This window comes from Olea europaea, unplaced genomic scaffold (genome assembly GCF_002742605.1).
Source record: "Olea europaea var. sylvestris unplaced genomic scaffold, O_europaea_v1 scaffold1775, whole genome shotgun sequence".
Lineage (NCBI taxonomy): Eukaryota > Viridiplantae > Streptophyta > Magnoliopsida > Lamiales > Oleaceae > Olea > Olea europaea.
In genome coordinates, this window is record NW_019235481.1 from 124613 (window position 1) to 150133 (window position 25521).

The 25521-nt window shown below is 35.0% G+C and overlaps 8 protein-coding genes across 10 annotated transcripts; 5 read left to right on the forward strand and 3 right to left on the reverse strand.

Annotated features, from left to right (window-relative positions):
- Positions 1-223: 223 nt before the first annotated feature.
- On the reverse strand, positions 224-15601 carry LOC111378124. 3 transcript variants are annotated; one of them, XM_023001297.1, is made up of 8 exons: positions 15282-15601; positions 14904-15192; positions 13999-14184; positions 13241-13910; positions 13075-13160; positions 12925-12987; positions 12749-12839; positions 224-303 (listed from the first exon to the last, which is right to left on the reverse strand). In XM_023001297.1, the coding sequence occupies exons 1-7, from the start codon at positions 15453-15455 to the stop codon at positions 12796-12798; spliced, it is 1512 nt and encodes a 503-aa protein (XP_022857065.1). In that variant the 5' UTR covers positions 15456-15601; the 3' UTR covers positions 224-303; positions 12749-12795. The 3 variants fall into 3 exon arrangements, with proteins under 3 accessions (XP_022857065.1, XP_022857066.1, XP_022857064.1); XM_023001298.1 differs by lacking the exon at positions 224-303 and having other exon boundaries at positions 12505-12839; positions 12925-12984; XM_023001296.1 differs by lacking the exon at positions 224-303 and having other exon boundaries at positions 12505-12839.
- LOC111378136 (laccase-7-like) lies at positions 229-3229 on the forward strand (the record flags this gene model as incomplete). The annotated part of the gene is made up of 5 exons (XM_023001309.1): positions 229-428; positions 1284-1528; positions 1606-1734; positions 1826-2782; positions 2944-3229. Coding segments are annotated over 5 exons (1662 nt in total), but the record flags the coding sequence as incomplete, so codon positions are not given.
- Positions 3322-4184, reverse strand: LOC111378128. Its single transcript, XM_023001301.1, has 2 exons — positions 4014-4184; positions 3322-3930 (listed from the first exon to the last, which is right to left on the reverse strand). The coding sequence occupies exons 1-2, from the start codon at positions 4102-4104 to the stop codon at positions 3452-3454; spliced, it is 570 nt and encodes a 189-aa protein (XP_022857069.1). The 5' UTR covers positions 4105-4184; the 3' UTR covers positions 3322-3451.
- LOC111378137 (fructose-1,6-bisphosphatase, chloroplastic-like) lies at positions 5956-6706 on the forward strand (the record flags this gene model as incomplete). Its single annotated transcript, XM_023001310.1, has 2 exons — positions 5956-6450; positions 6659-6706. Coding segments are annotated over exons 1-2 (468 nt in total), but the record flags the coding sequence as incomplete, so codon positions are not given.
- On the forward strand, positions 6705-7445 carry LOC111378139 (laccase-7-like). The gene is made up of 2 exons (XM_023001311.1): positions 6705-7086; positions 7248-7445. Exons 1-2 carry the CDS (start codon positions 6705-6707, stop codon positions 7376-7378), a joined length of 513 nt encoding a protein of 170 aa, XP_022857079.1. The 3' UTR covers positions 7379-7445.
- Positions 7689-8388, reverse strand: LOC111378140. The gene is made up of 2 exons (XM_023001312.1): positions 8316-8388; positions 7689-8232 (listed from the first exon to the last, which is right to left on the reverse strand). The coding sequence occupies exons 1-2, from the start codon at positions 8386-8388 to the stop codon at positions 7754-7756; spliced, it is 552 nt and encodes a 183-aa protein (XP_022857080.1). The 3' UTR covers positions 7689-7753.
- On the forward strand, positions 10004-11840 carry LOC111378127 (fructose-1,6-bisphosphatase, chloroplastic-like). Its single transcript, XM_023001300.1, has 4 exons — positions 10004-10474; positions 10698-10922; positions 11031-11537; positions 11644-11840. The coding sequence occupies exons 1-4, from the start codon at positions 10061-10063 to the stop codon at positions 11713-11715; spliced, it is 1218 nt and encodes a 405-aa protein (XP_022857068.1). The 5' UTR covers positions 10004-10060; the 3' UTR covers positions 11716-11840.
- Positions 15602-22662: 7061 nt separating the features above from the next.
- LOC111378129 (lectin-like protein LEC) lies at positions 22663-24184 on the forward strand. Its single transcript, XM_023001302.1, has one exon. It carries the CDS (start codon positions 22866-22868, stop codon positions 23940-23942), a length of 1077 nt encoding a protein of 358 aa, XP_022857070.1. The 5' UTR covers positions 22663-22865; the 3' UTR covers positions 23943-24184.
- Positions 24185-25521: the final 1337 nt, after the last annotated feature.

Below are 25521 nucleotides of genomic sequence, written 5' to 3' on the forward strand. Positions count from 1 at the left end.
AGTATATGACATCCTTATCTTAAAACCATGGATCATCATGGACCAAATGCAATAGCAATAATTTCATCACTAAAAGAGTGATTATAGTAAACTTACAATAGCCATAATAACATTGTAGTTTTAATGTTTTGATTTTAGCTACTGATATGCAACCAATATTCAACAAGGATGGTTGCCACCAGAACTGAACAAAGTTAAATGACTTGCCATCCTAACAAATTACTATGACTTCACATAGTGCTGACGCATAAGGACAACCTAAAACTGAATATCAGAGTAAATATTGTTGGGAGTCCTAAACTGGTACCATATCAATATAAAAAGTCAGTAAATGGAAGTCTTCCAGGACCATCTCTCCATGTACGAGAGGGCGATACGCTAGTCGTCCATGTTTTTAACCTCTCCCCGTACAATCTCACTATTCATTGGTAAGATTCTCTCTCTCCCCCATTTTATAAAGGGTTGAACCCCAACCTTAAGGGTCTCCCACCATCCCTGCCCTGGAATATCGTGAGGGAGGTAAATCGCAAGTTATGCCTCCAAGGGTACAGGGTGGAAGGCTGCTTGTACACTTATACTTACCCAAGAGCCAAATCCATATTTCAGGATTCGAACCCTTGACACGACAGTTTCAAGTAAAGTTGGATTTCTCCACCCTCCCCTTTTACCACTTAGAGATGTACCCTGGGGGCATAAGTATTAGCAATATTTTCTCTCTCCCCCATTTTAATGATCATAAGCAGTTGATCATATGAAAAGTGCTTTTCATGGTAAATACAAATATCTGGCCATTAAATGCAAATATTTTTCAAGTTGGTCGCTCAATTCAAATCTATTAATTTCATTCAAACAAAAGGTAACGTGATAATCTAGTTATTTGTCCAATATCTGACAACTAGTTGTCACATGTGCTTTTCTACTCGTCAACTAATAGATATGAACGAAATAATCGAATTGCAACTAATGTTCCAAATTAGTAGCAAATTTTGCATGCAGCTAACTTGTGCATGTTTAGATTAATAATCAGGTCTCATTATCTGTCTTCAATACAGTTGTCATTTTTAAAATTTAAAAAAAAAAAAAACAAAGAAAAAAGCATATGTATGTCTTCTTCTTGATAGATAAAATATTCTTGAAGGTCAAGGATATTCGAAATTCAACCACTAGACGAATAAATCAAATCAAAACAAGGGAATCGTCTATTTCCAAACTTTTGAAGGCTATTTTAATTATCTATCATTATCATTTGCAGAGGATAAATTAGAATATATTTTGTGTAACAGGCATGGAGTTTTCCAGTTACTCAGCGGGTGGGCTGATGGACCCGAATTCGCAACCCAGTGTCCGATCCGGCCCGGACACAGTTACACCTATAGGTTTAACATTACTAGACAGGAGGGGACTCTCTGGTGGCATGCACATGTTCAGTGGCTCCGGGCGACAGTTTATGGAGCCTTAATTATCCGACCCAGGGCTGGTCGGTCATATCCGTTTCCAAAGCCTCACAAAGAAGTCCCAATTCTTCTTGGTAATTAACTAAATAAATAAATTTATGTTTATCTTTTAATATTTTATACGAATTTCATTTTATTCGTGTGATTGCAGGAGAATGGTGGAATGCTAATGTAATTGATGTAGAAAATGAAGCTCTAGCCACTGGAAACGCACCTAATGTATCGGACGCGTACACAATCAATGGTCGCACCGGGGATCTTTACCCATGCTCTTCAAATAGTAAGTTAACATGCACATGATTTCTACTAATTTTTAGCACTTTTACGTGAAGATTTTGTTAAGTCATAGAAAATACTATCATTTGTAGCAGGGACATATCGGCTAAATGTGGAACGAGGAAAAACATATCTCTTGCGTATCATCAATGCCGCTCTCAATAATCAACTATTTTTCAAAATAGCCGATCACAAAATGACAGTAGTTGCAGTCGATGCTGCATACACAAATCCCTATGTCACCGACGTAGTGGTAACGGGGCCCGGACAAACAACCGATGTTCTCTTGGAGACCGATCAGCCACCAGCACTGTACTACATGGCTGCAAATCCCTATGCTAGTGCAGCAGGAGTTCCATTTGATAACACTACAACAACTGGGATTATAGTGTACAATGGTGCTACTCAATCCACCCCAAAAATGCCTATCCTTCCAGCATTTAATGACACACCCACAGCCCACAAATTTTTTAGCAATCTAACTGGGCTTGTTACTGGGCCTTTCTGGGCCCCCGTACCACAAGAAGTGGACGAACGCATGTTCATAACTGTTGGGCTGGGCTTGGTTGCATGTGGAAGCCCAGGGAACACATCCTGCCCAGGCCCACTTGGGCAAAGATTTGCTGCGAGCATGAATAATGTATCTTTCCAGTTTCCTAATAAATTGTCAATGCTGGAGGCATTTTTCAACAACGTCGGTGGAGTTTATACCACCGATTTCCCTAGTACTCCACCAGTGAGATTTGATTACACAAACCCTAATAACAGCCTCAATCGGGCAATCATAATGACTACGAAGTCAACAAAAGTAAAGAAAGTTAAGTACAATTCAACAGTAGAGATTGTGATGCAGAATACAGCTCTAATTGGGATCGAAAATCATCCTATACACTTGCATGGATTCAACTTCTATGTTTTGGCTCAAGGATTTGGCAACTTCAATAGGACTATGGACAGCAAAAAGTTCAACTTTGTTAACCCACAAGAGCGTAATACCATTGGAGTACCAGTTGGAGGATGGGCTGTGGTTAGATTTCGAGCAAATAATCCAGGTAAGTTAGACCGTCGTCAATCTCAAACTTAAGAATCCGTCCACCTTTGAGAAAAAAGATGAACTTTTCTAATTTCATCTAGCATGTTTTATATAACTTTACCTATATGTGAAGTTTGCATATATTAATATATTCTACATTTGAAAATGTGGTTATTTTAGGTGTATGGTTGATGCATTGTCACTTGGACGTACACTTGCCTTGGGGTCTTGCTACTGCTATCGTTGTCGAGAATGGACCGACCTCGTCAACAAGACTGCCGCCACCTCCTCCAGATCTTCCTAAATGTTAATATTCTTCAGAAATATTATTTATTATTGTACTGTTATTGTTTATTTGATTGTTTTTATTTATTTGTAACCTTGATTTCAATTTTACATTTTTGTAAGTTTGATATGGTATCGTGAGAAGTAATAGTATACAAATGCCAACATTTATTTGATTAAATCGATGTTAATTTTCTAAATCTATTCAAACAAAACTAAAAATTAATTAAAATCCGTGAATAAATAAAATTTACATGATTTATAAACTCAATATTTAAATAATTAAAAATTTTCAATTTAAATATTGGTTTTCCGCGAACCCAATCCAAAACAATGCAAGTAGCCGTTCTTCGATAATTTCATTTATAATACTTGTAAAAATTATGAGAATTAAATTAATTAATTAGAAAGGCGAAGAAGCTGGTGCATCGGCGACAGAACCAGTAGGTTCTTCGGCCACCAGACCAGGGGCGGCACCACCGCTGCTCAAAAGCTCCAACATGGCACGGTGAGGCTCGGTCTTTTGTTTCTCGCACAGACGAGGTAGATATACTCCTTCTCCGGCGGCTAGGTTGAAATAAAGGTCAACAATATTAGGGCAATTTTGATAACATGCCGGCGAGCACAGGCTTTTGGTGAATTGCGGTACAAGTAATGCATCTGAAGATATTCCGACGAAGCTCCGATCAGCGCCACAAGCTTTTACACATTGATCGGTCTCTATATATCCAGCCATTCTCTCAACAACCACCTCCGACGTCTTGCATGTATATTCCAGCTTTCCGACGTCGTCTTTGTAATTCTCCAGCACACATCTTTTACCCGATGATGCGATTGCAAATGAACAAAAATTCGTCGGCAAATTGTCGCAAATCACCTCAGCTGATACAGAGAAAGATACATATTAAAAATTACACATTTATTTACATAAATAGAGAGAGAGAGAGAGAGAGATTGGGATGTACCGAATGCTCCTTGGAGGAAGAGGGAGAGCGCAAAGAAGAGGATGAATGGCGATTTGATTGAAGAAACAGCCATGGCTTTAATTTGATGCATTGTTTTCTGATTTGGGGAAGATCGTGAAGAATAAATGGGTTTGCGAGAAAAATTCAATGGATGAGTTGTGTATATATGAAGTGGTGGAGGAGAAAGTTTATTGAGTTAAATTGGAAATGGTGCGAACGAAATTCCATAAAAAGGTATAAGTTCCGACAAAGGCGGTTATCTAAGGAGACATCGTTGGCCGGATTTTCACTGGTTTCTGTGTGGTTTCTTGTTAATGGACGTGATTGCCTGCATTTGAAGGTTCCAACCGTTTATTACACACACATTTAGGAAAATCCATCGAAATTGTATTAATACAAAAACGCTTAAGACAAAATTTTAAGGTTAGACAAAACTCCCAAATTGAATCGAATCAAATTGGAGCCGAACTAAATTGAATAGAACTGAGCAGTTATTCTAAAATTAAATACGAGAACAGGCAATCAGAATCTACAACCGATGAATTTGATTCGTTTCTCGATTCTAGATCAAGAACCGAATAAGAATCGAATCTCCTTAATTTTTTTTTAATTTCTTTTATTCAACAAGCCAAATTATTTTAATTTTTTTTCCTGTTTTATTTGCCAACTAATAAATTGAGCTTAAAAATATCATTATCCTGTTTCATTTATCAACTAACTAATTGAGCCTAAATTATTATTTTCCTATTTTCAGCCCAAACTCAACTTTGTAATTCAAATTTCAAATAATCAAAATTGAGTGAACTAAGGTTTTTTTTTTTTTTTCAACACTTTAATCAAGTAAGTTGTATAAATTGCCGAATAGATATTATTAGAAACTTATTATTTGTATATTTTTAAATTAAACTATGTTTAAGTATTAAGATAGTGTTGTTATAAAAGCTAAGATTGATTATGACATTAATTGGATTAATCAAGTATTGTTGTAAATGTTAAAAGTTTTAATTATGGTATGGAATCTAACCGAACAAAAAGATTTTATAATTAAATTTAGACCTGGCGATTCCACTTACGAAATATCTAAAAACTTGGATTCGGTTCCGAATTGAATTGGACTATATCCAGTCCTAAGAGAAATAATAATGATATTAATCTAAAGTTATCGTCATCGTCATCGTCGGTCTATATGAGCTGGAGATACTCTGCCACGAATATCTAGTGGCAGGTTAATCAAGATAGTTTTATAAACGAACACATATTAGGCCATAAAATCAATTAATCATATGCCGGTTTGTCCGAACAAAGAAAAATGTATGACTCAATGAGATTAAAGCAAAGCAATTTGACATCATCTAGACAAATTATAGGTAAGCGTTTAGAAAGCGCAGACGAAAGTGCCCATTATTAATCATTAATCACCACCATTTCAAGTTAGTCAACGATGGATCGACAATACATCAGCGTCAATAGACTCAACACATAAGTGGGAAAAAGCACGTCAATAAGGTGAGAATGCCTCATGCAGACCTTGAACTCTATAAATACTCTCAAATTTTACAGAGCTAAGGTACGTGAAATCTAAGACGCTTAGCCAAAATTCTGTCAACCTTTCTCCCCCTAGGTTGCACAAAAAAGAAATGGAACAAATAGGATACTCATAAACATTATTTCTGAAAAATAGGACACGAAATGTCACGAAAACGTATATTAAAACTATTAATTTATTTTCAAAAATTAATATTTAAATTCAAGAAGCCATTCAATATTAAGTAATAAAACTAACTAAATGAATTTAATATAACTAGACTTTTAATATATAATTATTTCCATCTTAAATAAAAGGAATATCCGCGTCTCAACTTGAGAGGAAGATAAGTGGGACCTGATGAGCAGAAATTGTTACCAGCCATACAATCTAAAAATAAAAATTCAAGAAATGATACAAACCTGAGTCACAAATTGGGGGAGAAAAGATTTTGTAAGAGAGAAAACTAAAAGGTAGCCAAGAAAAATAACCATGACTGCAACTTCATCAGCATCACATCTTCTCTTTTCAAGTTCCCAATCCATTATTTCTCGTTTCTCCCCCTTCCAACTATGCAGGTTGGACGCCAAGACTCTCAACGGTGGCGTCAGAAGGAGTACAAAGGTGGCAGGTGGTGGAGCCGGAGTCCGGTGCATGGCGGTGACGACGGATGCAGTGACAAAGAGGAAGAGTGGGTATGAAATTGAGACATTGACTAACTGGCTGTTGAAGCAAGAACAGGCTGGTATTATTGATGCTGAACTCACTATAGTACTTTCGAGTATTTCAATGGCGTGTAAGCAGATTGCTTCTCTAGTTCAAAGGGCAAGCATTTCTAACCTCACTGGAGTTCAGGGTGCTGTTAATGTCCAAGGAGAGGATCAGAAAAAACTCGATGTCATCTCCAACGAGGTAATGTCTACCCCTGTAAATACAATAGTTTAAGTGGAGTTGTTGAGCCGACTCTATCCATTTCTGAAGCACGTAGACGTGCAGAGCTTGAAATTTCGGGGGATTGTTTAATACTAAATTAAATAAATAAACGTGCGTTATCTCTAGCAGATTCAGCTTTTAAACAGATTGGTTTAGTAGTATGTTATAAGCACGATGTAAATATCAGGTGTTCTCTAATTGCTTGAGGTCAAGTGGAAGGACAGGAATTATTGATGTTGGAGGCATTTTTCAACAACGTCGGTGGAGTTTATACCACTGATTTCCCAAGTACTCCACCAGTGAGATTTGATTACACAAACCCTAATAACAGCCTCAATCGGGCAATCATAATGACTACGAAGTCGACAAAAGTAAAGGAAGTTAAGTACAATGCAACGGTAGAGATTGTGATGCAGAATACAGCTTTAATTGGGATCGAAAATCATCCTATACACTTGCATGGATTCAACTTCTATGTTTTGGCTCAAGGATTTGGCAACTTCAATAGGACTAGGGACAGCAAAAAATTCAATTTTGTTAACCCACAAGAGCGTAATACCATTGGAGTACCAGTTGGAGGATGGGCTGTGGTCAGATTTCGAGCAAATAATCCAGGTAAGTTAGACCGTCGTCAATCTCAAGCATAAGAATGCGTCCACCTTTGAGAAAAAGGACGAACTTTTCTAATTTCATATAGCATGTTTTATATCACTTTGCCTATATGTGAAGTTTGCATGTATTAATATATTCTACATTTGAAAATGTGGTTATTTTAGGTGTATGGTTGATGCATTGTCATTTGGATGTACACTTGCCTTGGGGTCTTGCGACTGCTTTGGTTGTCGAGAATGGACCGACCCCGTCAACAAGATTGCCACCACCTCCTCCAGATCTTCCTAAATGTTAATATTCTTCAGAAATATTATTTATTATTGTACTGTTATTGTTTATTTGATTGTTTTTATTTATTTGTAACCTTGATTTCATTTTACATTTTTGTAAGTTTGATATGGTATCGTGAGAAGTAATAGTATACAAATGCCAACATTTGTTTGATTAAATCGATGTTAATTTTCTAAATCTATTCAAATAAAACTAAAAATTAATTAAAATCCGTGAATGAATAAAATTTACATGATTTATAAACTCAATATTTAAATAATTAAAAAATTTCAATCTAAATATTGGTTGTCCGCGAACCCAATCCAAAGCAATGCAAGAAACCGTTCTTCGATAATTTCATTATAATACTTGTAAAAATTATGAGAATTAAATTAATTAATTAGAAAGGCGAAGAAGCTGGTGCATCGGCGACAGAACCAATAGGTTCTTCGGCCACCGGACCAGGGGCGACACCACCGCTGCTCAAAAGCTCCAACATGGCACGGTGAGGCTCGGTCTTTTGTTTCTCGCACAGACGAGGTAGATATACTCCTTCTCCGGCAGCTAGGTTGAAATAAAGGTCAACAATATTAGGGCAATTTTGATAACATGCCGGCGAGCACAGGCTTTTGGTGAATTGCGGTACAAGTAATGCATCTGAAGATATTCCGACGAAGCTCCGATCAGCGCCACATGCTTTTACACATTGATCGGTCTCTATATATCCAGCCATTCTCTCAACAACCACCTCCGACGTCTTGCATGCATATTCCAGCTTTCCGAAGTCGTCTCTGTAATTCTCCAACACACATCTTTTACCCGATGATGCGATTGCAAAGGAACAAAAATTCGTCGGCAAATTGTCGCAAATCACCTCAGCTGATTCAGAGAAAGATATATATTAAAAATCACACATATATATACAGAGAGAGAGAGAGAGAGAGAGAGAGATTGGGATGTACCGAATGCTCCTTGGAGGAAGAGGGAGAGCGCAAAGAAGAGGATGAATGGCGATTTGATTGAAGAAACAGCCATGGCTTGAATTTGATGCATTGTTTTCTGATTTGGAGAAGAGTGTGAAGAATAAATGGGTTTGCGAGAAAAATTCAATGGATGAGTTGTGTATATGTAAAGTGGTGAATTCCATAAAAAGGTATAAGTTCCGACAAAGGCGGTTATCTAAGGAGACATCGTTGGCCGGGTTTTCACTGGTTTCTTGTTAATGGACGTGATTGCATGTTTTAGATGTCTGCATTTGAAGTTTCCAATCGTTTAATAACAAACACACATTTTGGAAAATCCATCGAAATTATATTAATACAAAAACGCTTGAGAGAAAATTTTAAAGTTAGACAAAACTCCCAAATTGAATCGGATCAAATCGGACCCGAATTAAATTAAATATAATCGAGCAATTATTCTTAAATTAAATACTAGAACAGGTAATCAAAATCTAGAACCAACTGATTTGATTCATTTCTCGGTTCTAAATCAAGAACCGAATAAGAATTGAATCTCTTTAATTTTTCTTTTTCAATTCTTATATTCAACAAGCCAAAATTTTTTTTAAAAAAAATTCTGTTTTACTTGCCAACTAACTAATTGAGCTCAAAGATATCATTATCCTGTTTCATTTATCAACTAACTAATTGAGCCTAAAATATTATTTTCCTATATTCAGCCCTAACTCAACTTTGTAATTCAAATTTCAAATAATCAAAATTGAGTGGCTATGCCTCTCTTCATCTTACCCTTTTTTGCCTTATTTATTAATTTTCTCCACTTTAATCAAGATAATTTGCATATATTGGTGAATAGATATTATTAGAAAACTTATTATTTGTATATTTTAAAATTAAACTATGTTCAAGTATGAAGATAGTGTTGTTATAAAAGCTAATATTGAATATGACGTTAATTGGATTAATCAAGTATTGTTGTAAATGTTAAAATTTCTAATTATGGTATGGAATCTAACCGAATGAATTCGAACCGAAAGATTTTATAATTAAATTTAAACTTGACGGTTCCACTTACTAAATACCTGAAACTCTGATTCGGTTATGAATCGAATTGAACTATGTCCAGTCCTAAGAGAAATAATAATGATATTAATCTAAAGTTATCATCATCATCGGTCTATATGAGCTGGAGATACTCTCCCACAAATATCTAGTGGCAAATTAATCGAGATAGTTTTCTAAAGGAACACATGTTAGGACCTTGAACTCTATAAATACTCTTACAATTTACAGAGCTAAGGTATGTGAAATCTAAAATGCTTAGCCAATTTTCTGTCAAACCTATCTCTCCCTAGGTTGCACAAAAACGAAATGGAACAAATAGGATAGTCATAAACATTATTTCTGAAAAATAGGACATGAAATGTCACGAAAACGTATATAAAAACTATTAATTTATTTTCAAAAATTAATATTTAAATTCAAGAAACCATGCAATATTAAGTAATAAAGCTAACCAAATGAATATAATCTAACTAGACTTTTAATATATAATTATTTCCATCTTATATAAAAGGAATATCCGCGTCTCAACTTGAGAGGAAGATAAGTGGGACCAGATGAGCAGAAATTGTTACCAGCCTTACAATCTAAAAATAAAATTCTAGAAATGATACAAACCTGAGTCACAAATTGGGAGAGAAGATTTTTAAGAGAGAACTAAAAAGTATCCAAGAAAAATCACCATGGCTGCAACTTCATCAGCATCACATCTTCTCTTTTCAAGTTCCATTATCTCTCGTCTCTCCCCCTTCCAACTATGCAGGTTGGACGCCAAGACTCTCACCGGTGGCGTCAGACGGAGTACAAAGGTGGCAGGTGGTGGAGCCGGAGTCCGGTGCATGGCGGTGACGACGGATGCAGTGACAAAGAGGAAGAGTGGGTATGAAATTGAGACATTGACTAACTGGCTGTTGAAGCAAGAACAGGCTGGTATTATTGATGCTGAGCTCACTATAGTACTTTCGAGTATTTCAATGGCGTGTAAGCAGATTGCTTCTCTAGTTCAAAGGGCTAGCATTTCTAACCTCACGGGAGTTCAGGGCGCTGTTAATGTCCAAGGAGAGGATCAGAAAAAACTCGATGTCATCTCCAATGAGGTAATGTCTACCCCTGTAAATACAGTAGTTTAACATGGTATCAGAGCTGGTGCAGTTGTTGAGCCGACTCTATCCATTTATGAAGCACGTAGACAAGCAGAGCTTGAAATTTCTGGGGATTGTTTAATACTAGATTAAATAAATAAATGTGCGTTATTCTAACAGATTAAGCTTTTAAACAGACTGGTTTAGTAGTATGTTATAAGCACGATGTAAATATCAGGTGTTCTCTAATTGCTTGAGGTCAAGTGGAAGGACAGGAATTATTGCATCTGAGGAAGAAGATGTACCAGTGGCTGTGGAAGAGAGTTACTCTGGCAACTACATTGTTGTTTTCGACCCTCTTGATGGATCATCCAACATTGATGCTGCTGTGTCCACTGGCTCGATTTTTGGAATTTACACTCCCAATGATGAGTGCCTAGCAGATATTGGAGATGATGCCACGGTATACTGCATTCTATGTTTATTTAACTAATGAAAATTTGTAGCATAAGTCAAGACTGAAATAAAATCTACCGAAAATAAGAATTTTGTACAATCTGATCTGTTGCAGCTTGACAATGTGGTACAGAGGTGTGTAGTGAATGTGTGTCAACCTGGAAATAATCTTCTCGCAGCAGGCTATTGCATGTACTCGAGCTCTGTGATTTTTGTGATCACCTTAGGAAAAGGTGTATATGTGTTCACATTGGACCCCATGTTTGGGGAATTTGTGCTTACTCAAGAAAACATTCAGATACCGAAGGCCGGAAAGATTTATGCTTTTAATGAAGGGAACTACCAGTTGTGGGATGATAAATTGAAGAAGTACATTGATGATCTTAAGGATCCTGGTCCAAGTGGCAAACCTTATTCTGCTCGATATATTGGTAGTTTGGTTGGTGATTTTCATAGGACTTTGTTATATGGTGGGATTTACGGGTATCCCAGAGACAAGAAGAGCGAAAATGGGAAGCTTAGACTCCTGTATGAATGTGCACCAATGAGCTTCATTGTTGAACAAGCTGGTGGCAAAGGATCAGATGGGCAAAACAGAGTCCTTGACATTCAACCAACCGAGGTGTGTCAAATGATACAAGGAAATTTCATCTCCGTTGCAAATTGTTTACATTATAGTCCTCAGGTTTTATCTTCCAATTTTGATCTTTTGTTGTATTTTCGTGCAGATACATCAGCGAGTGCCCTTGTACATTGGAAGTACTGAAGAGGTGGAGAAATTGGAGAAATATTTGGCTTAATTACAATGTAAAAGGTTTAATATTGCTGATATAGTTTTCCCCCCCGTCTTTCAAGAAGAAAAAACAGCGGGAATTCTTTCTTATATTCCTACTTGATTCTTATGACTGCAATGTTCTTCATTATTTATTTCTGAACAGGCAACTTCACATGATTGGACACTACAAGGAAATGGTCATGATCCAGCTAATCTTTTGTAAAATTGAGATTGAACTGACATAAATTGTTGAGAGATGCTAGGGGGACAGGGGATTGGGACAGGGTTTGGCAACAGGGGGCACGTGGCGCCCCCCTATTGGAGGGGTAGCTGACGCGGTCAGCTACCCCTCCAATAGGGGGGCGCCACATGCCCCCTGTCCCAATTCCCTGTCCCAATCCCCTGTCCAAGAAGCTTAACACTAAATTGTTTTAGACATCATCATTGTCTAGCCTTTTCAGATAAGTCGTCCACCTATCATTAAACTTTACAGTTATTGTAACTCAGTTTTGAAGTTGTGAATGTTCCAAAACTCGACTAATATAAGTCAATCTTCCGGTTAACAACTCTCATAGGCCTAAAATTGCAACTATATGACATCCTTACTTAAAACCATGGATCATCATGGACCAAATGCAATAGCAATAATTTCATCACTAAAAGAGTGATTATAGTAAACTTACAATAGCCATAATAACATTGTAGTTTTAGAGCTTGTTTGGTATGAATTTTGTTAATTGATTTTTTGATCGTTAGAGATAAAGTGAGTTCTAATTGTGAGAAAAAAATTCAAAGAGCAATTGAAATAGTGAAATAACAATAAAAAAATTGATTTTAATTAGCTTTTAATCGGTACCAAACAAGCACTTAATGTTTTGATTTTAGCTACTGACATGCAACCAATATTCTTATATTCAACAAGGATGGTTGCCACCAGAACTGAACAAAGTTAAATGACTTGTCATCCTAACAAATTACTATGACTTCACATAGTGCTGACGCATAAGGACAACCTAAAACTGAATATCAGAGTAAATATTGTTGGGAGTCCTAAACTGGTACCATATCAGTATAAAAAATCGCCTGTAGTGTTATCCAGTAAATTTTAGGCCGAAAAATTCTCCGGATCCAAAGAACTCTGTTTTTTAGCTGCAACAGAGCAAATAGTCTAAACCTTAATATGTACCATAAACATAAAAGGAAACTGAAAAAAAGATCTTGGATTAAAAATTACCAGGACTTGAGATCTTGATACATTTAGTGACAGATTTCAGAGTGGTAACAGAATCTGGACCTTCTGGTGTACAAGATTGCGAAAACAAATTTAGTGTTTTATAATCAACAAGTAAGACTGCATCAATTCGCATAACTCATGAGTAATTACCTGATAAATTTGCTTCCTCTGGAAGAATTCCCTTCGTGGTTGACAAAAAGTGTGACATAACTTGGTATTCTGATGTATGAGGCGATCTGCCATCAGTAAGTAGAGATTTAGGTAATGAGGAAAATTAGATAAAATGGTTATCATAGAGAAAGCAAGAATAGTTTACCCAGAAGAGGAATCTGGAGTATAATTGGTTGCTTGCTGTGAAGAAAAATCAAGTCCTTCGCCACCAAGATCAAAGTCAACCAGAAGTTCAGAAAGATTAAAGTCCAACCCCAAAGCATCCAAATTCGGAAAATCCAAGTCAAGGATATTTCCTTCCCTGTCAGATTCAGATGTTGATGTACCATCAGGTGTTTGGTTCTCTGCAATTATGGGCATATCGGAAGAACCAAAATCTAGCCTTCCTTTAGCAGCATGGTCCTTGTTAGACCTTGTCGAGTTTGCCTTTACTGGTGAGTAAGTTGAAATGCAGTGATTTTTCTCTATTCTATAGTAGGCTATTTGTTTGGCAGGGCTTACTAGAATTGTCTCCGAAGAGATTATGGTGCAGTCAGTTTGTTGAGGAGTAATGTGTTCACAGGGAGTAGCAGTAACCAAAGGAGAAATTGATTTGTCAGTTTCAGTGGAAAATGCCCGTGTAGGTGTTTTAGGAACAGAGCAATTAGCTGGAGGGGATGGAATATTCTGATTGAACAAACACTTGACAACATTAGATCCATGAACTAGCGAACCACCAGGTGAATTGTCATCAGCAGACAACTCAACTGTAGAACCTTTCGAGGAACTTTCCTGTTTTGCTTCCGCATTGCTTAGTTGGGGAGGTATGTTTGGATCTACAAATAAAATAGACAGCTAATGAGCACCAAGACAATTGCAAGTAAAATAACATATGAAGGAGACCAACTTCTGCAAAGAATTTACCTTTGGTTTGTATTCGCCTGCTACATCTCTTAGCAGTCACTAAAGCATCTGAAACGTCTTTGCATTTTTTCCTTTTACCACTGGGCTGATTTGTAATCGGGGTAGAGAAAGTTTTTGGATCTGTTTGAGAGTTGGAGGGCCCAGATGTAGACATCGTAACTGAAGTATTGTACATAGGATAACAACCTGATGATAACAATGGATACTAGGTAAGAAAGGGCAACCGATTACTATAACTTCCTTGGCCTTTATAAGCGAGCAATGAATTCATGCCAATTTAGTATACATAGTAGAAATACAAATGAAGAAACATTTATGAGTTTCTTGATAGATCTTGTTTAAGAACATCAAGTTTACATAGCATTGCTGATAGTGTCTCTTAATGAAGGATAAAAATTGAAACCAAGTATCTCAATATTTAATCCCAAATCCACGAAGCAAGACTTTAAGTTTCACCATGCTTTGATTCAGCTGCCTAGAATAGAAATTTGAATTCTTAAATGTAGAAAATGGCTTAAGCAATGAACTCAATGCACTGCCAATGAAAATTGATGTCAAGATCCCATTGCAGTTTAAGCCATTGTGCACGAAGAAAGTGTTACAGGGTTTCAACAATATTTTCAAGTTAATTGTTCTCGACAAGAGATAAGCAACACTCAGCAACTACGTGGATTGTGGTAGCTACAATTTATATGTCACTAACTCATAAAATTAATTCGAGTAGAAATTGAAAACCCCCAATGAAAACTAAAACTCTCTATTGACTAAGGCATATTGGAGCGGAAACACCAAAATTAAGAAAATTTCATCTAGAGGTTCCAGATCTCAAGCAAAAGATTCTGTCTCGACGAACAAATCAAACCATAACTGATCAAAACTGAGTACAAAGAGGTGTTAAAATTTACCTGCTGGCGTCATAAGTGCAGGGTCAGATGGAGGTACTATAGCCCTCGATTGTACCATTTTCTGAGATGCCATAGCTGTCGGCAGCGGCAGGGGCAGCGGAGGAGTAACAACATTATTTCCGCTAGCATTATAAGCATTCATGACATCCTGCATGCCTGTTAGCAATTTCTGAAGCTTCAACTTCTCCTGCTCCAAACGGCACCGTTCTTGATCCAATAACACTTTCTGCTCCTTCAACGTTATATATTCATCCAGTATTGCACCCAAACTCAGCAAACTCTTCGGCGCCTGAAGCACAAAAACGAAACCCCGTAATAAATCTTCGGCTCAAAACACAATAAATCCCTGGAAAACGAAAATATTATTAAAAGATTTACTTCTTGAACTGGAGATTTGGCAATCAAATGGGATGCTTCAGACCGAAAAGTGGAGCGAGTATTTATGTAATTGTTGTCGGAAAGATAACGATCCACGATGAATGCAACCTGAACCGGAGTTACCTTGCCTTTACCTACCAATTCTGGTTTTCTTGATTTGTTCTGCTTCCCCATTTTTCCTTGTCTATCTACAATGTGGAGAAAAGAGTATAAGAGAGACAAACATACATAGATTTCGATTCAGAGGGAGAGGGAAACACAATGGAGGGAGCATTTGAAAATTTTGGAGGAAAAACTTCTGTTTTCAAGGGGGTTTTTCCCTCGCAGTTGTGTATTGATTTTCGTCAGAAAAAAATATTTATAATTTACAAAAATTATGGAACCCCATTTTCAGATGACGTTTGGCCCCCATTTTTTAAAAAATGAAAATGGGTGGAATGATATTTTTTTAAAAAAAATGAATGATTAAAAAAAAAAAATGTTTTTAATTTATGTATAATATTATTTTACGAAAGATTGTGTGGATGGAATGTAATATAATGAAAATTAATGAGGGTCAAACGAGGGCAAAAATATATTTTAAAATAATAAATTGATGAAAATTATGTGGTTAAAAAATAAGATTTTTTTTTAATTTGTGTGTAATATTATTATATTAAAAAATTTATAGTTTAAAAAAAAAAGGAAAATGTAATTTAAAAATCATGAAAATCACCTACTTCCAACTACACAATCTAATTTTTTAGCCCCCATTTGGTCCCCTTTAAAACTCTTTAATTTAATTTAATTTAATTTTTTCTCTCTCTTACTTCCAACTACACAATTTTCAATAAAATAATATTACACTCAAATCGAAAATTTTTTAACCTCACAATCTTCAAAAAAATACTATTTTTCACATTATAAGTCCAAATAATTGGTGTCAAACGGGGCTTAATTTTGTATGACTTTTATTTTGTTGCTTTTCATTTGCAGCATCAATTATACAAATTTAATGGAAATCTTGATATTAGTCCCTAACCTATTGATACAAGAGCCTGTTTGAGCTCCCTTCTTTTCTTTCTTTCTTTCTTTTATTTTTTTTTTTAAATGCATTTTAGAATAGTAGATTAATGAAAAATGTTTACTTAAAAATAAGAAAAAAATTTGGATTTACGTGTAATATTATTATTTTTAAGAATATGTAGTTAAAAATAAGTGAAAATATATATTTTAAAAATAATGTGATCAAACAATGACTTTGGCCCCATTAAATTACATTTCATTTTTCTTTCTCCTATTTTCAATCACAATCTTCCATAAAAATATATTACACATAAATAAAAAAATCTTTCATTCTTTTTCAACCACTAATTTTTGTTAAAAAAAAATACAATTCCACTCATTTTCATTTCAAAAAACAAGGGCCAAACGAGGCCTAATTATAAGGTTAAATGGTTTGACAATTTATGAGGGGATGAGTCACGAGAATTTTGAATCAAATTTCTGAATTTTCTTTAATCTTGCATCATAGTAATATCCTGAAGTTTACAACAATAACTTGGTATATGTTATAAATACAGGACATGTTTGATTCCCATTTTTCTAAGAATAAGAATGAAAAATATAGTTGTTACGAAACCTACTCAAAATATAGAAAGTCAAATATGGTGACTTGATGTGATGAATAACGATCATATTTTTCATTTTTGTGACCTAATAATTTGAATCAAAGGGGCTATAGTAATATTTATGAACAACCTTTATATCACTGTAGTTCTAGTAATTATGACTTTTGTATTCATTATAACCCTAATTATTTTTTATAAATATAAGAATTTGGTTCTTAATAAAACATTCAAATTTTCCTATAAATATAAGAATTTGGTTCTTAATAAAACATTCAAATTTATTGCCTTCTCCCTTTTGTTTTATCTTTTCCCTTTAGTTTATAAAATGTTATCAGTATGATTTTCTCAAAATCAAAGTAAATTAGTTAGAATATAATAATTTTTATAAGTATAATCATCTATCACGTGTACTAAAATTAATTTGGTGACGTGTGAATTCTTTTAATGTACGTATACATCATAACAAGGTTACTTCTTCTCTGCTTTTTGTTTTTATGCATATGATTTTCTAATTCACGTTTGTATATGTAATCTATACATGGTTTATTAAAGCAAAGTCATGTTACACTATTAATTCACGCTTTTCAATTCATATACAATCAATTTTGCCACATATTATTCATGTATTAATTCTGTCATTTGATGTTGTCTTGTATTAGTTTTGCTTTTAATTCTACCTCGAATTTTTGTATATGTGAATTGACGTGGGTATCTTTTGCTTATTGATCAGAGGCGGATTTGGGGGAGGTTCATACCTACAATTAATTGCTAAATAAGCCCCCCGTTTGAGCCCCATTATTCCTAGATTATAATGAGATAAATAGTATTTTTTTGAAAAATGAGTGGTTGAAAAATTTTTGATTTACGTGTAATATTATTTTATTGAAGATTGTGTGGTTAAAAGTAGGAGAGAGAAAAATTTAATGTAATGTAATGAGGAATAATGGGGCTCAAACGGGGGCTTAGTATAATCCATTATTTTATAAATCATTTAAGATTTTGTTCAAATTATGCTTAAATCTGTTAGTTTTTGCTTCACTCCTTTCCTTAATATGCTCCAGATATAGTTAACTTACCAGTGATTATACCCAACAACCCAATTTCCCCAGTCCAATCTAGGAATGACAATGGTTCGGTTTTCGTTCGGTTCGGTCAAAATCATCACCGAACTATCAAATTTTTTGCCATACCATAACCACGTAAATCGATTCCGTTCATATCTCGGTTCAGCTCTGATCGGTTAATAACTACGAAAATAAATTATTTTTTATAAGTCCATCCGTCAAATTGATATAAAATAATTTATGAAAAAAGAGTCAATGAAAACAAAAACACAATATTCCAAACGAAAATTCAAACATTATCCCAAATTCCAATTACAAAATACAAATTTAACAAACAATACTAAAATTTTCCTTCATTCTTCATTCTTGTGCATTGTAGTTACTTAATTCATACTCAATAATTCAAAAGTTTCAACCTTAACTCATATTCAATCTTCATTTTTCCCCACAACTCTTACTAGGATAGGTCAACACTCAAAATTGATTCCTATAAAGTAAATAAGAAATGTAAGTAGAGAATACAGCGATACTACCTAATCCAGAATGGTTTTAACTAATATTTAAATAAAAAAATGTACCTCTTCGTCAACCTTGCCATCCCTAATAAAAGAATGATTTTTTTAAGCGGGTAATTGGTTCAGTTTCGGTTCGATGGCATAAATATCATACTTGCACCGTCACAAACCGATTCATTAAAATCAAATACTATATCCGGCCCACTGCATCACCGGTTCGATTTTTTTCGCTCCATTCGATTCGATTAACCGCGATTCTCAATTTTAACGGTTCAAATTGCCATCCCTAGCCCAATCCAACCATTAAAACCTTTTTTCTTTTTCTTTTTTAGCCCAATCTCAAAAACCCATTTATTTCATTGATATTTTGGAGAACAACTTTTATGCTTTAAAGAAAGGAAAAGACATATCAATGAGATTAAATGCAATAGCTTGTTTTCATTGTTCTCTTAATTTTTAATAATTGTACATTAATAATCCTATTACTTTCGAATTCATTCTATGATCTAACATGCAACTCAAAAAACATATATAAGTAAAAACCTAATTTGAAGAAGATTACTTCCAATCAATTTCTCAATCGTAGGAGCTAAATTATATAGGCATTAAATTATATTTGATAATTCAAATATCTTTATCTTTCTTAGTGATCACGACAGTGGGGTCTCTTAGTTTAATAGAAATAATTTATATCATTCTTAATATAATATTGGATTCATAGAAATATCTTCTCTAAACTGGCTCGTGAATGCACCCCTTTTATAATTTTGATAGCTAAGTGATTATCCTTTTCCAACACCTTTGAATTTTATTTCTTTTCTTTATAATGTTGTTTTTCAGAATTCTTCTCACTACTTCATGCATTTGTCTTTGAATTATAGGGATATTTATTATTATTATTTTTTTCATGCATGTTTCAAAATGGAAGAATGTAAAACATGCGACGACGGTGATTCGTAACAAAATAGATGATGCTTTTCTTGGTGATTTTATAACATTCTAATTTCTATATGAACGAGAATTTATTATGACATAAATGTAGATTATACTATAGATGAATTTTATGTAATAAATTTGCGATGAACAACTTTAATAGGTAATGTAATGTTATGAACTTTTTGTTATATATAAAATTTTGTTCGTGCATTAATTTTTTTTAAATTTTCTGCTTCTCGCAACATAAATTCTTGACTCCGCCCCTGATATTGATAAAAGATTTAATCAATTTTTTATATTTTGTTTTCAACTTAGCCCGAAAAATGTCAATTGTGCCTCGACCTTGCATCATAAATGTGAAGCAAATGTCACAATCAAAATTTGCCACCAAAGTGTAAATGCAATTAAACTTTCAGAAAAGAAATCAAGCATTTGCACTTCATGGAAAAATAAAGAAAAAATTTATGGAGCAGAAAATTTCCACCAGCTAAAAATATAAAAATTAATCCAGCAGTTGAAACTTGAAAGTGAAAGCCCTTTTGCATTAATTAATTGCTTTCGGTGAAAAGAGTTTGCCAATTTGTGCACCACAATATTCTACTATGGACCACGCCTCTGTATATCTCGTCCCAAAAATAGCAACTGATTATGTAATTATAATTAAAAATTTTAGACTATCTATTGACTTATTTTCTAAGTTCGAGGAGTATGTAACCCGCTTCCAACATTACAATGTAATTGACACGACTCTAGAATTACACTCGATTGAACTTTCATGAAGTACGTGTATAGATGGGTTGTCGTTGCAGAAAACAAGAAGAATGTAACCCCAACTATTGAAAAATGACATATTTATATATTTTCTTCAAGTTGACTGTGAATCACTTATCATATTAATTTTTTCAAGAAAACATCAAACTTTTCATTTTTGAAAAAAATAAACGAGAACAAACTTTATCCCATCGTGTCACGTCGATTACACTATAAAATTGTTTAATTTTTTTATAGTCTCAATTTTATCAAATTTTATACCTAATGTCTAAAATGCCCTTGCAGGTTGCGCTTGCAAGAAGTTCCTTACCTCTGCAAAAGACAATTTGGGCCCCCCAGGGCACTTCTCCACTAGCAAAGGACGGACGCTGTCAAATCTGGTAGAGCAGAGGTCGTGAGTTCGAAACATGGGGCTCTTGGAAGGCAAGGGAACATTTGGAAGGTAAGGATTTATTCTTGGAAGGCAAGTGGGAACTTGGAAGGCAAGGATTATTCTTGGAAGGCAAGGTGCAACTTGGATTGGCTTGCTTGGCACTTTGTCAGACCAGGTGGGGAGCGCTCGGACCCTGGCCAGTTGGAGGCACATCCTGCGATTAACCGGACTGTGTGAAGAGGGGCCGGATCACAGACCCAAGGATTAGTCAAGAATTGGACCCCTTGTAAAAAAAAAAAAATAAATAAATAAAAAGACAATTTGGACAGTTACCAAAGTTTGTTAAATAAATGAGTTGTCTTCTTCCTAACAAAAGGTCCACGGGACCAATGCACAACCTGTCATCTTCGAGTCTAAAGAATATATATACAGAAATGATTTCTTATAAAGATGTCAATTTATACTCAATTTTATACCATTGTCGAAGATGCTCTAATGAGTTTTTTAATTTAAATAATTTTTACAATACCAAGACCCGGAAAATGGTACGATTGAACCTTGGCACGGGACGAAGAGGTGTCAAGGATGATCGCAATTGTGGTCGAGTTGCTTTCAATGGACCATATCATACAATTTTTTTTTTTTTTTTTTTTTTTTTTTTTTTTTTTTTTTTTTGTGTATTCGTGATACCGTCATACTTGTTTCTATACATTCGTCCATGAACAGAACAATCCTTCATTTGTTTGGAGGTATGGTTATCAAAGTTGAAAATAAGTAAATTATTAGTACTCGTTTTTAAGTTTAGTTGATGGTTTAGGCGAAATGATTAAACAATACAGTGTATTAATGCGTGATAAACTCAATTAAATGTGAATTTAATGACTTACTTAATTGCGAATCTCATTTAATACAATTTAAACTGATGTTTTATGTAGCATTTTACTAAAACTAAAAATTGAGAAAACGGACCGTTGCACAAATCTAGAAGACAAAAGGGCATGCGGAGTTTCCTTTTTAAACAGCAAAAAATGTAGAGGATAGAACATGCGTGTTCATTGTCGGGTGAGCACCAAGAAATGTCTGTGTATTATAATCTACACTGCATGCCTCCAATTCCAAAGAATCTTCTTCTTCTTCTTCTTTTTTTCCCCTGCCAAACACAACTTTTAATTACTTAATTAACTAAATAATCTTAGTAGTTAAAGTGATATTAAAGGTGCTAATAGGAGTGGCAATGTATTGAGTCTCCCTTTGTCTCGTGGGCTTCGCTTGACTCTTTCTATGAACGATTTAGGCTTGTATTAAAACGATACTTGAGATGAGACGAACTCCATTTTTTTTTAACAAGTTGCCTCGGCCCATAAGGCCCACGAGCCAAAAGATCAATTCGGCTTTACTTAGTACATTGCCACCTTGTACTAATTATATAATGAACTGTCTATATTTGAAAAGCTAGTCACGAGGAGGAAAAAAAAATCTAAACGTTACCCTATCATTGAATTATAAATAAATTTCGGGTGTAAGGAAAAAAGAGAAGAAGAAGGTTACTCTATCATTGAATTACATAAATTTTGCATACTTGCCGTGTTAAAACATGTTTACCGAGGTGGAAGTGGCTCTTATATAGTATCATTGGTTTCAAGTTTCAATCTATTCCAAAATGAAATATGTGATTAAAATTAATTATTAATATTAATTTCATATTAAAATTTGATTTTGATCTATACCAAAAAGAGCCAGCGTGTTTAACTCCCTCTATGACAAAATAATTTATTTTTTATATTTATTTTTAACTATAATTCTCACAATATAATATTTTGCACGTAATTCAAAATCTATTCTTACGTTTTAACCACACGATTTTTAAAAAAAATCATTATTTAAAACATTATTCTTACACAATAATGACCATCAAACTCGAATTTATTATTTCTTGATTTCACGGTTACTACTCGACATTTACAACTGTCAAAACAATTTATAAGACAGTCAGAGTTCAAAGTGTGCAAAGTATAGGTCCTTCACTGCAAATAGAAAAATGACAGGGACATAATCCTGAAGAATCTCATATTTATTTCCCAAGTCAGCAGCCACTCAGAAAGAGAGTGCAAGTCCAAGATGAGTGTTGCAGAACAAAAGTAAAACATATTTCACAGCCTTCCAGCAAAATCCCTCGCCCCAACATTTTTTGTTCTAAAGATTAATATTAGTACTACTTCTCTGTGTTCTTATTCAAAGAACGCCTTGTAAATCCGGAATAAAAGACAAAAAAAAAAAGCAGAGTCTCAGCATCTTGTTCAAAACCCAGATCAAGAATGGCTTCAAATTTGGTTTTCAGGTACTTCATGGCTTTCTTCTTAGTGAATCTTTACTTGAAAGTTGTAGCTGCAGACCTAAACTTGTCATTTTCTTTCAAGAACATTGGTAAAGACTCGGAAGAATTTGAATCACAGATTGCTATGTATGGTGATGCTAGGGTGGCCAATGATAGTATTCAAATTTCTGGTTCAGGGGTTTCTAGTTCTGGGAGGGTCATTTACAAGAAACCTGTTAAGTTGGTTGAAGGAAACCCAATAAATATGTTGTCTTTTTCTATGAATTTTGTGTTTTCCACGTCTAGTGAAAATGGGGATGGGTTGGCCTTTATTATAGTTCCTGCTAGTTTTCCTGTGGATGTTTTTGATGGTGGCTCAATGGGGCTTTTGGGGGAGAGAAAAATGAGGTTTCTTGCTGTTGAATTTGATACTTTTAAAGATGAAAAGTGGGGTGATGTCAACGGTAATCATGTTGGCATTGATATTGATAGTCTCGTGTCTGTTAAAGTGAGCAATGTTTCATCAATCAATTTGGTGCTGAATAATGCTGAAAAATTAGAGGCATGGATCGACTATGAAGCAAATTCTAAACGAATTGAGTTGAGGTTAAGTAAGTTAGGTGTCGTAAGGCCAGTTGAGCCATTTCTTTCTTATCCTATTGACTTGTCACAAATGTGGGGAAAGGAGGATGTTTTAGTGGGATTGAGTTCATCGAGTGGGAATTCATCACAAAAGTGTAACGTGCATTCGTGGAGTTTTAGGTCGAGAACTTTCCCGCATTGGATGCATTCAGAACCAGTGGACCCTGAGTCTTTTGTGGAGAAGGGATCAGAACTAAATGTTCGTAAGAGAAGTGGTTGTACCTTGAGAATCATTGCTGCGTTGATTTTTGGCACCGGATGTGGAGCATTGGGGGCATTAATTGTGTTGTTTGTTTGGACTATCTTTGCAAATAGGCGTCCTGTAGTGCCAGAGGATTATGCTGTGAAGCCAAAGGAATATGCTTTGCAGCCGAAGGTATTTGAGTACAAAAAGTTCAATGTTACTGTAGATAAGACAATGGCTGATTGTAAGTAGGTGATGGTCTTGCAGATTAGTTGGTGCGTCTTTTGTATGTAAATCCCGTTCATTTCCGTACTTGCGTGTTTTGCTTTAGTGTTCTGCTGTAATTTAATGATCAAGCATCCAAATGTAGTTATGCTATATAACCATGTTATGATCATCAAAATACAGCTTCAGATTTGGAACATGGAATGTTAACTATGAATATTTCCATTATTTACAAGATAATCCAACTTATTGGTCTAAGATTATGAATATGAATGTCATGTGACTCATTTCACTTTCTTCTTTCGTCATTTACTTGCTTTATGAAAACCTTATTCAGTTTATTCCACGAAAGTAGCCGCAGGCCACAGTCGAGGGATTTTGTTCGGTAGTCGTGTGCTCACTATCACTCGTGCAGTGCTCTCGGCCGCCTCTTTATCATGTTACCGTTGATAAGGCCCTGTTTGTTTCCTATTCTTTGGCCAAGAAAATGAAAAATATGACCGTTATTCATTATATCAAGTCATTATATTTGACTTCCTTTATCTTGTGTGGGTCCCATAACGGTTATATTTTTTATTCTCATTCTTATAAAAATGGGAATCAAACAGGGATTTCTTTACTACTATATTTAGAGAATGGTTGATTGGTTCTTGTATTGTTTCTTACATAAATTTTTTAAGTTTTTTTATTGCATTCTACATGTCAATGTGTTACAAATTTGTAATCGTATACATTGGAACTGGAAGATTTCTATCTGAGGGGTAAGTTGGCATGTTCTCTCTGTGAGAACTCAATGAAGTCACTCAAGGGAGGTAACGGTGTAAGCTGCATTTTTGAGTGTGAAACTACCTACTCTGTTGGTTTTTCAGATGTTGTGACCGCTGGTTTGGAGGACATGTAGGTTGTGGATGGAGCAAGGTCGCAAACTTTGAGCTATTGATGAGTCGATTGTGGCACAAAAGAGCATGTTGAACCGTTTCATATAAAGCTTAAGCTTTTAGGGATGAGACATTTATTTATCTAAATTTCAATCTTTTAACATTTCTCTTCACATATATTGTCTTTTTTTTTTTTTTTTTTTTTTCATCTGAAGGATGAAATATGTGTGCAATTTTCATAAATGAGTGGTACGAGACTTAAACTAGAGACGTTTGTTGGATTTGATACCATGTTGAATCATGTGGTCTGGAACGGAGTGGGGATAGAGAGAACTATATTGATATTCATTGTGCAGGAAAGTAAACAATGAGCTCAAGCAAACTGCAAAAGGAAAAGCATACCGATTCTTACATGCTTCAACTTATTATCTGCAAATCTTTGAAATTTTAACAAAATCACTGGTTGCCAAATAGGAGGCAGGTAATTTCGATGATTATATTTGGTATTGTCGTGAAAATCCCTTGAAAAATCTTGATTCTGAGCCCGAAAACAACCAAACGAATACCAATTTACTTCGACTCGACCCAAATCTCTAATCTTCACTTTGGTTGCTCCAAGAACTCTCAAACCCCACAAAGAGGAATGGATGGTGGTGGTAATAGGAAGAAGAAGAGGCAACAATGGTGGGAATCACTCCAACAAACCACCAAGCCGGCTGCCACCCTCC

Bases quoted from the DNA above. Each gene is read 5' to 3' on its own strand.
- LOC111378128 (XM_023001301.1), bottom strand. From the start codon at position 4,104: ATGCATCAAATTAAAGCCATGGCTGTTTCTTCAATCAAATCGCCATTC. The intron at 3,931-4,013 runs GTACATCCCAAT...TCTCTGTATCAG, and splicing joins CTTCCTCCAAGGAGCATTCG to CTGAGGTGATTTGCGACAAT.
- LOC111378139 (XM_023001311.1), top strand. From the start codon at position 6,705: ATGTTGGAGGCATTTTTCAACAACGTCGGTGGAGTTTATACCACTGAT. The intron at 7,087-7,247 runs GTAAGTTAGACC...TGGTTATTTTAG, and splicing joins ATTTCGAGCAAATAATCCAG to GTGTATGGTTGATGCATTGT.
- LOC111378140 (XM_023001312.1), bottom strand. From the start codon at position 8,388: ATGGCTGTTTCTTCAATCAAATCGCCATTCATCCTCTTCTTTGCGCTC. The intron at 8,233-8,315 runs GTACATCCCAAT...TCTCTGAATCAG, and splicing joins CTTCCTCCAAGGAGCATTCG to CTGAGGTGATTTGCGACAAT.
- LOC111378127 (XM_023001300.1), top strand. From the start codon at position 10,061: ATGGCTGCAACTTCATCAGCATCACATCTTCTCTTTTCAAGTTCCATT. The intron at 10,923-11,030 runs GTATACTGCATT...GATCTGTTGCAG, and splicing joins ATATTGGAGATGATGCCACG to CTTGACAATGTGGTACAGAG. The intron at 11,538-11,643 runs GTGTGTCAAATG...ATTTTCGTGCAG, and splicing joins TTGACATTCAACCAACCGAG to ATACATCAGCGAGTGCCCTT.
- LOC111378124 (XM_023001297.1), bottom strand. From the start codon at position 15,455: ATGGGGAAGCAGAACAAATCAAGAAAACCAGAATTGGTAGGTAAAGGC. The intron at 15,193-15,281 runs GTAAATCTTTTA...TTTGTGCTTCAG, and splicing joins CCAAATCTCCAGTTCAAGAA to GCGCCGAAGAGTTTGCTGAG. The intron at 13,911-13,998 runs GTAAATTCTTTG...TTTTATTTGTAG, and splicing joins CAGGCGAATACAAACCAAAG to ATCCAAACATACCTCCCCAA.
- LOC111378129 (XM_023001302.1), top strand. From the start codon at position 22,866: ATGGCTTCAAATTTGGTTTTCAGGTACTTCATGGCTTTCTTCTTAGTG.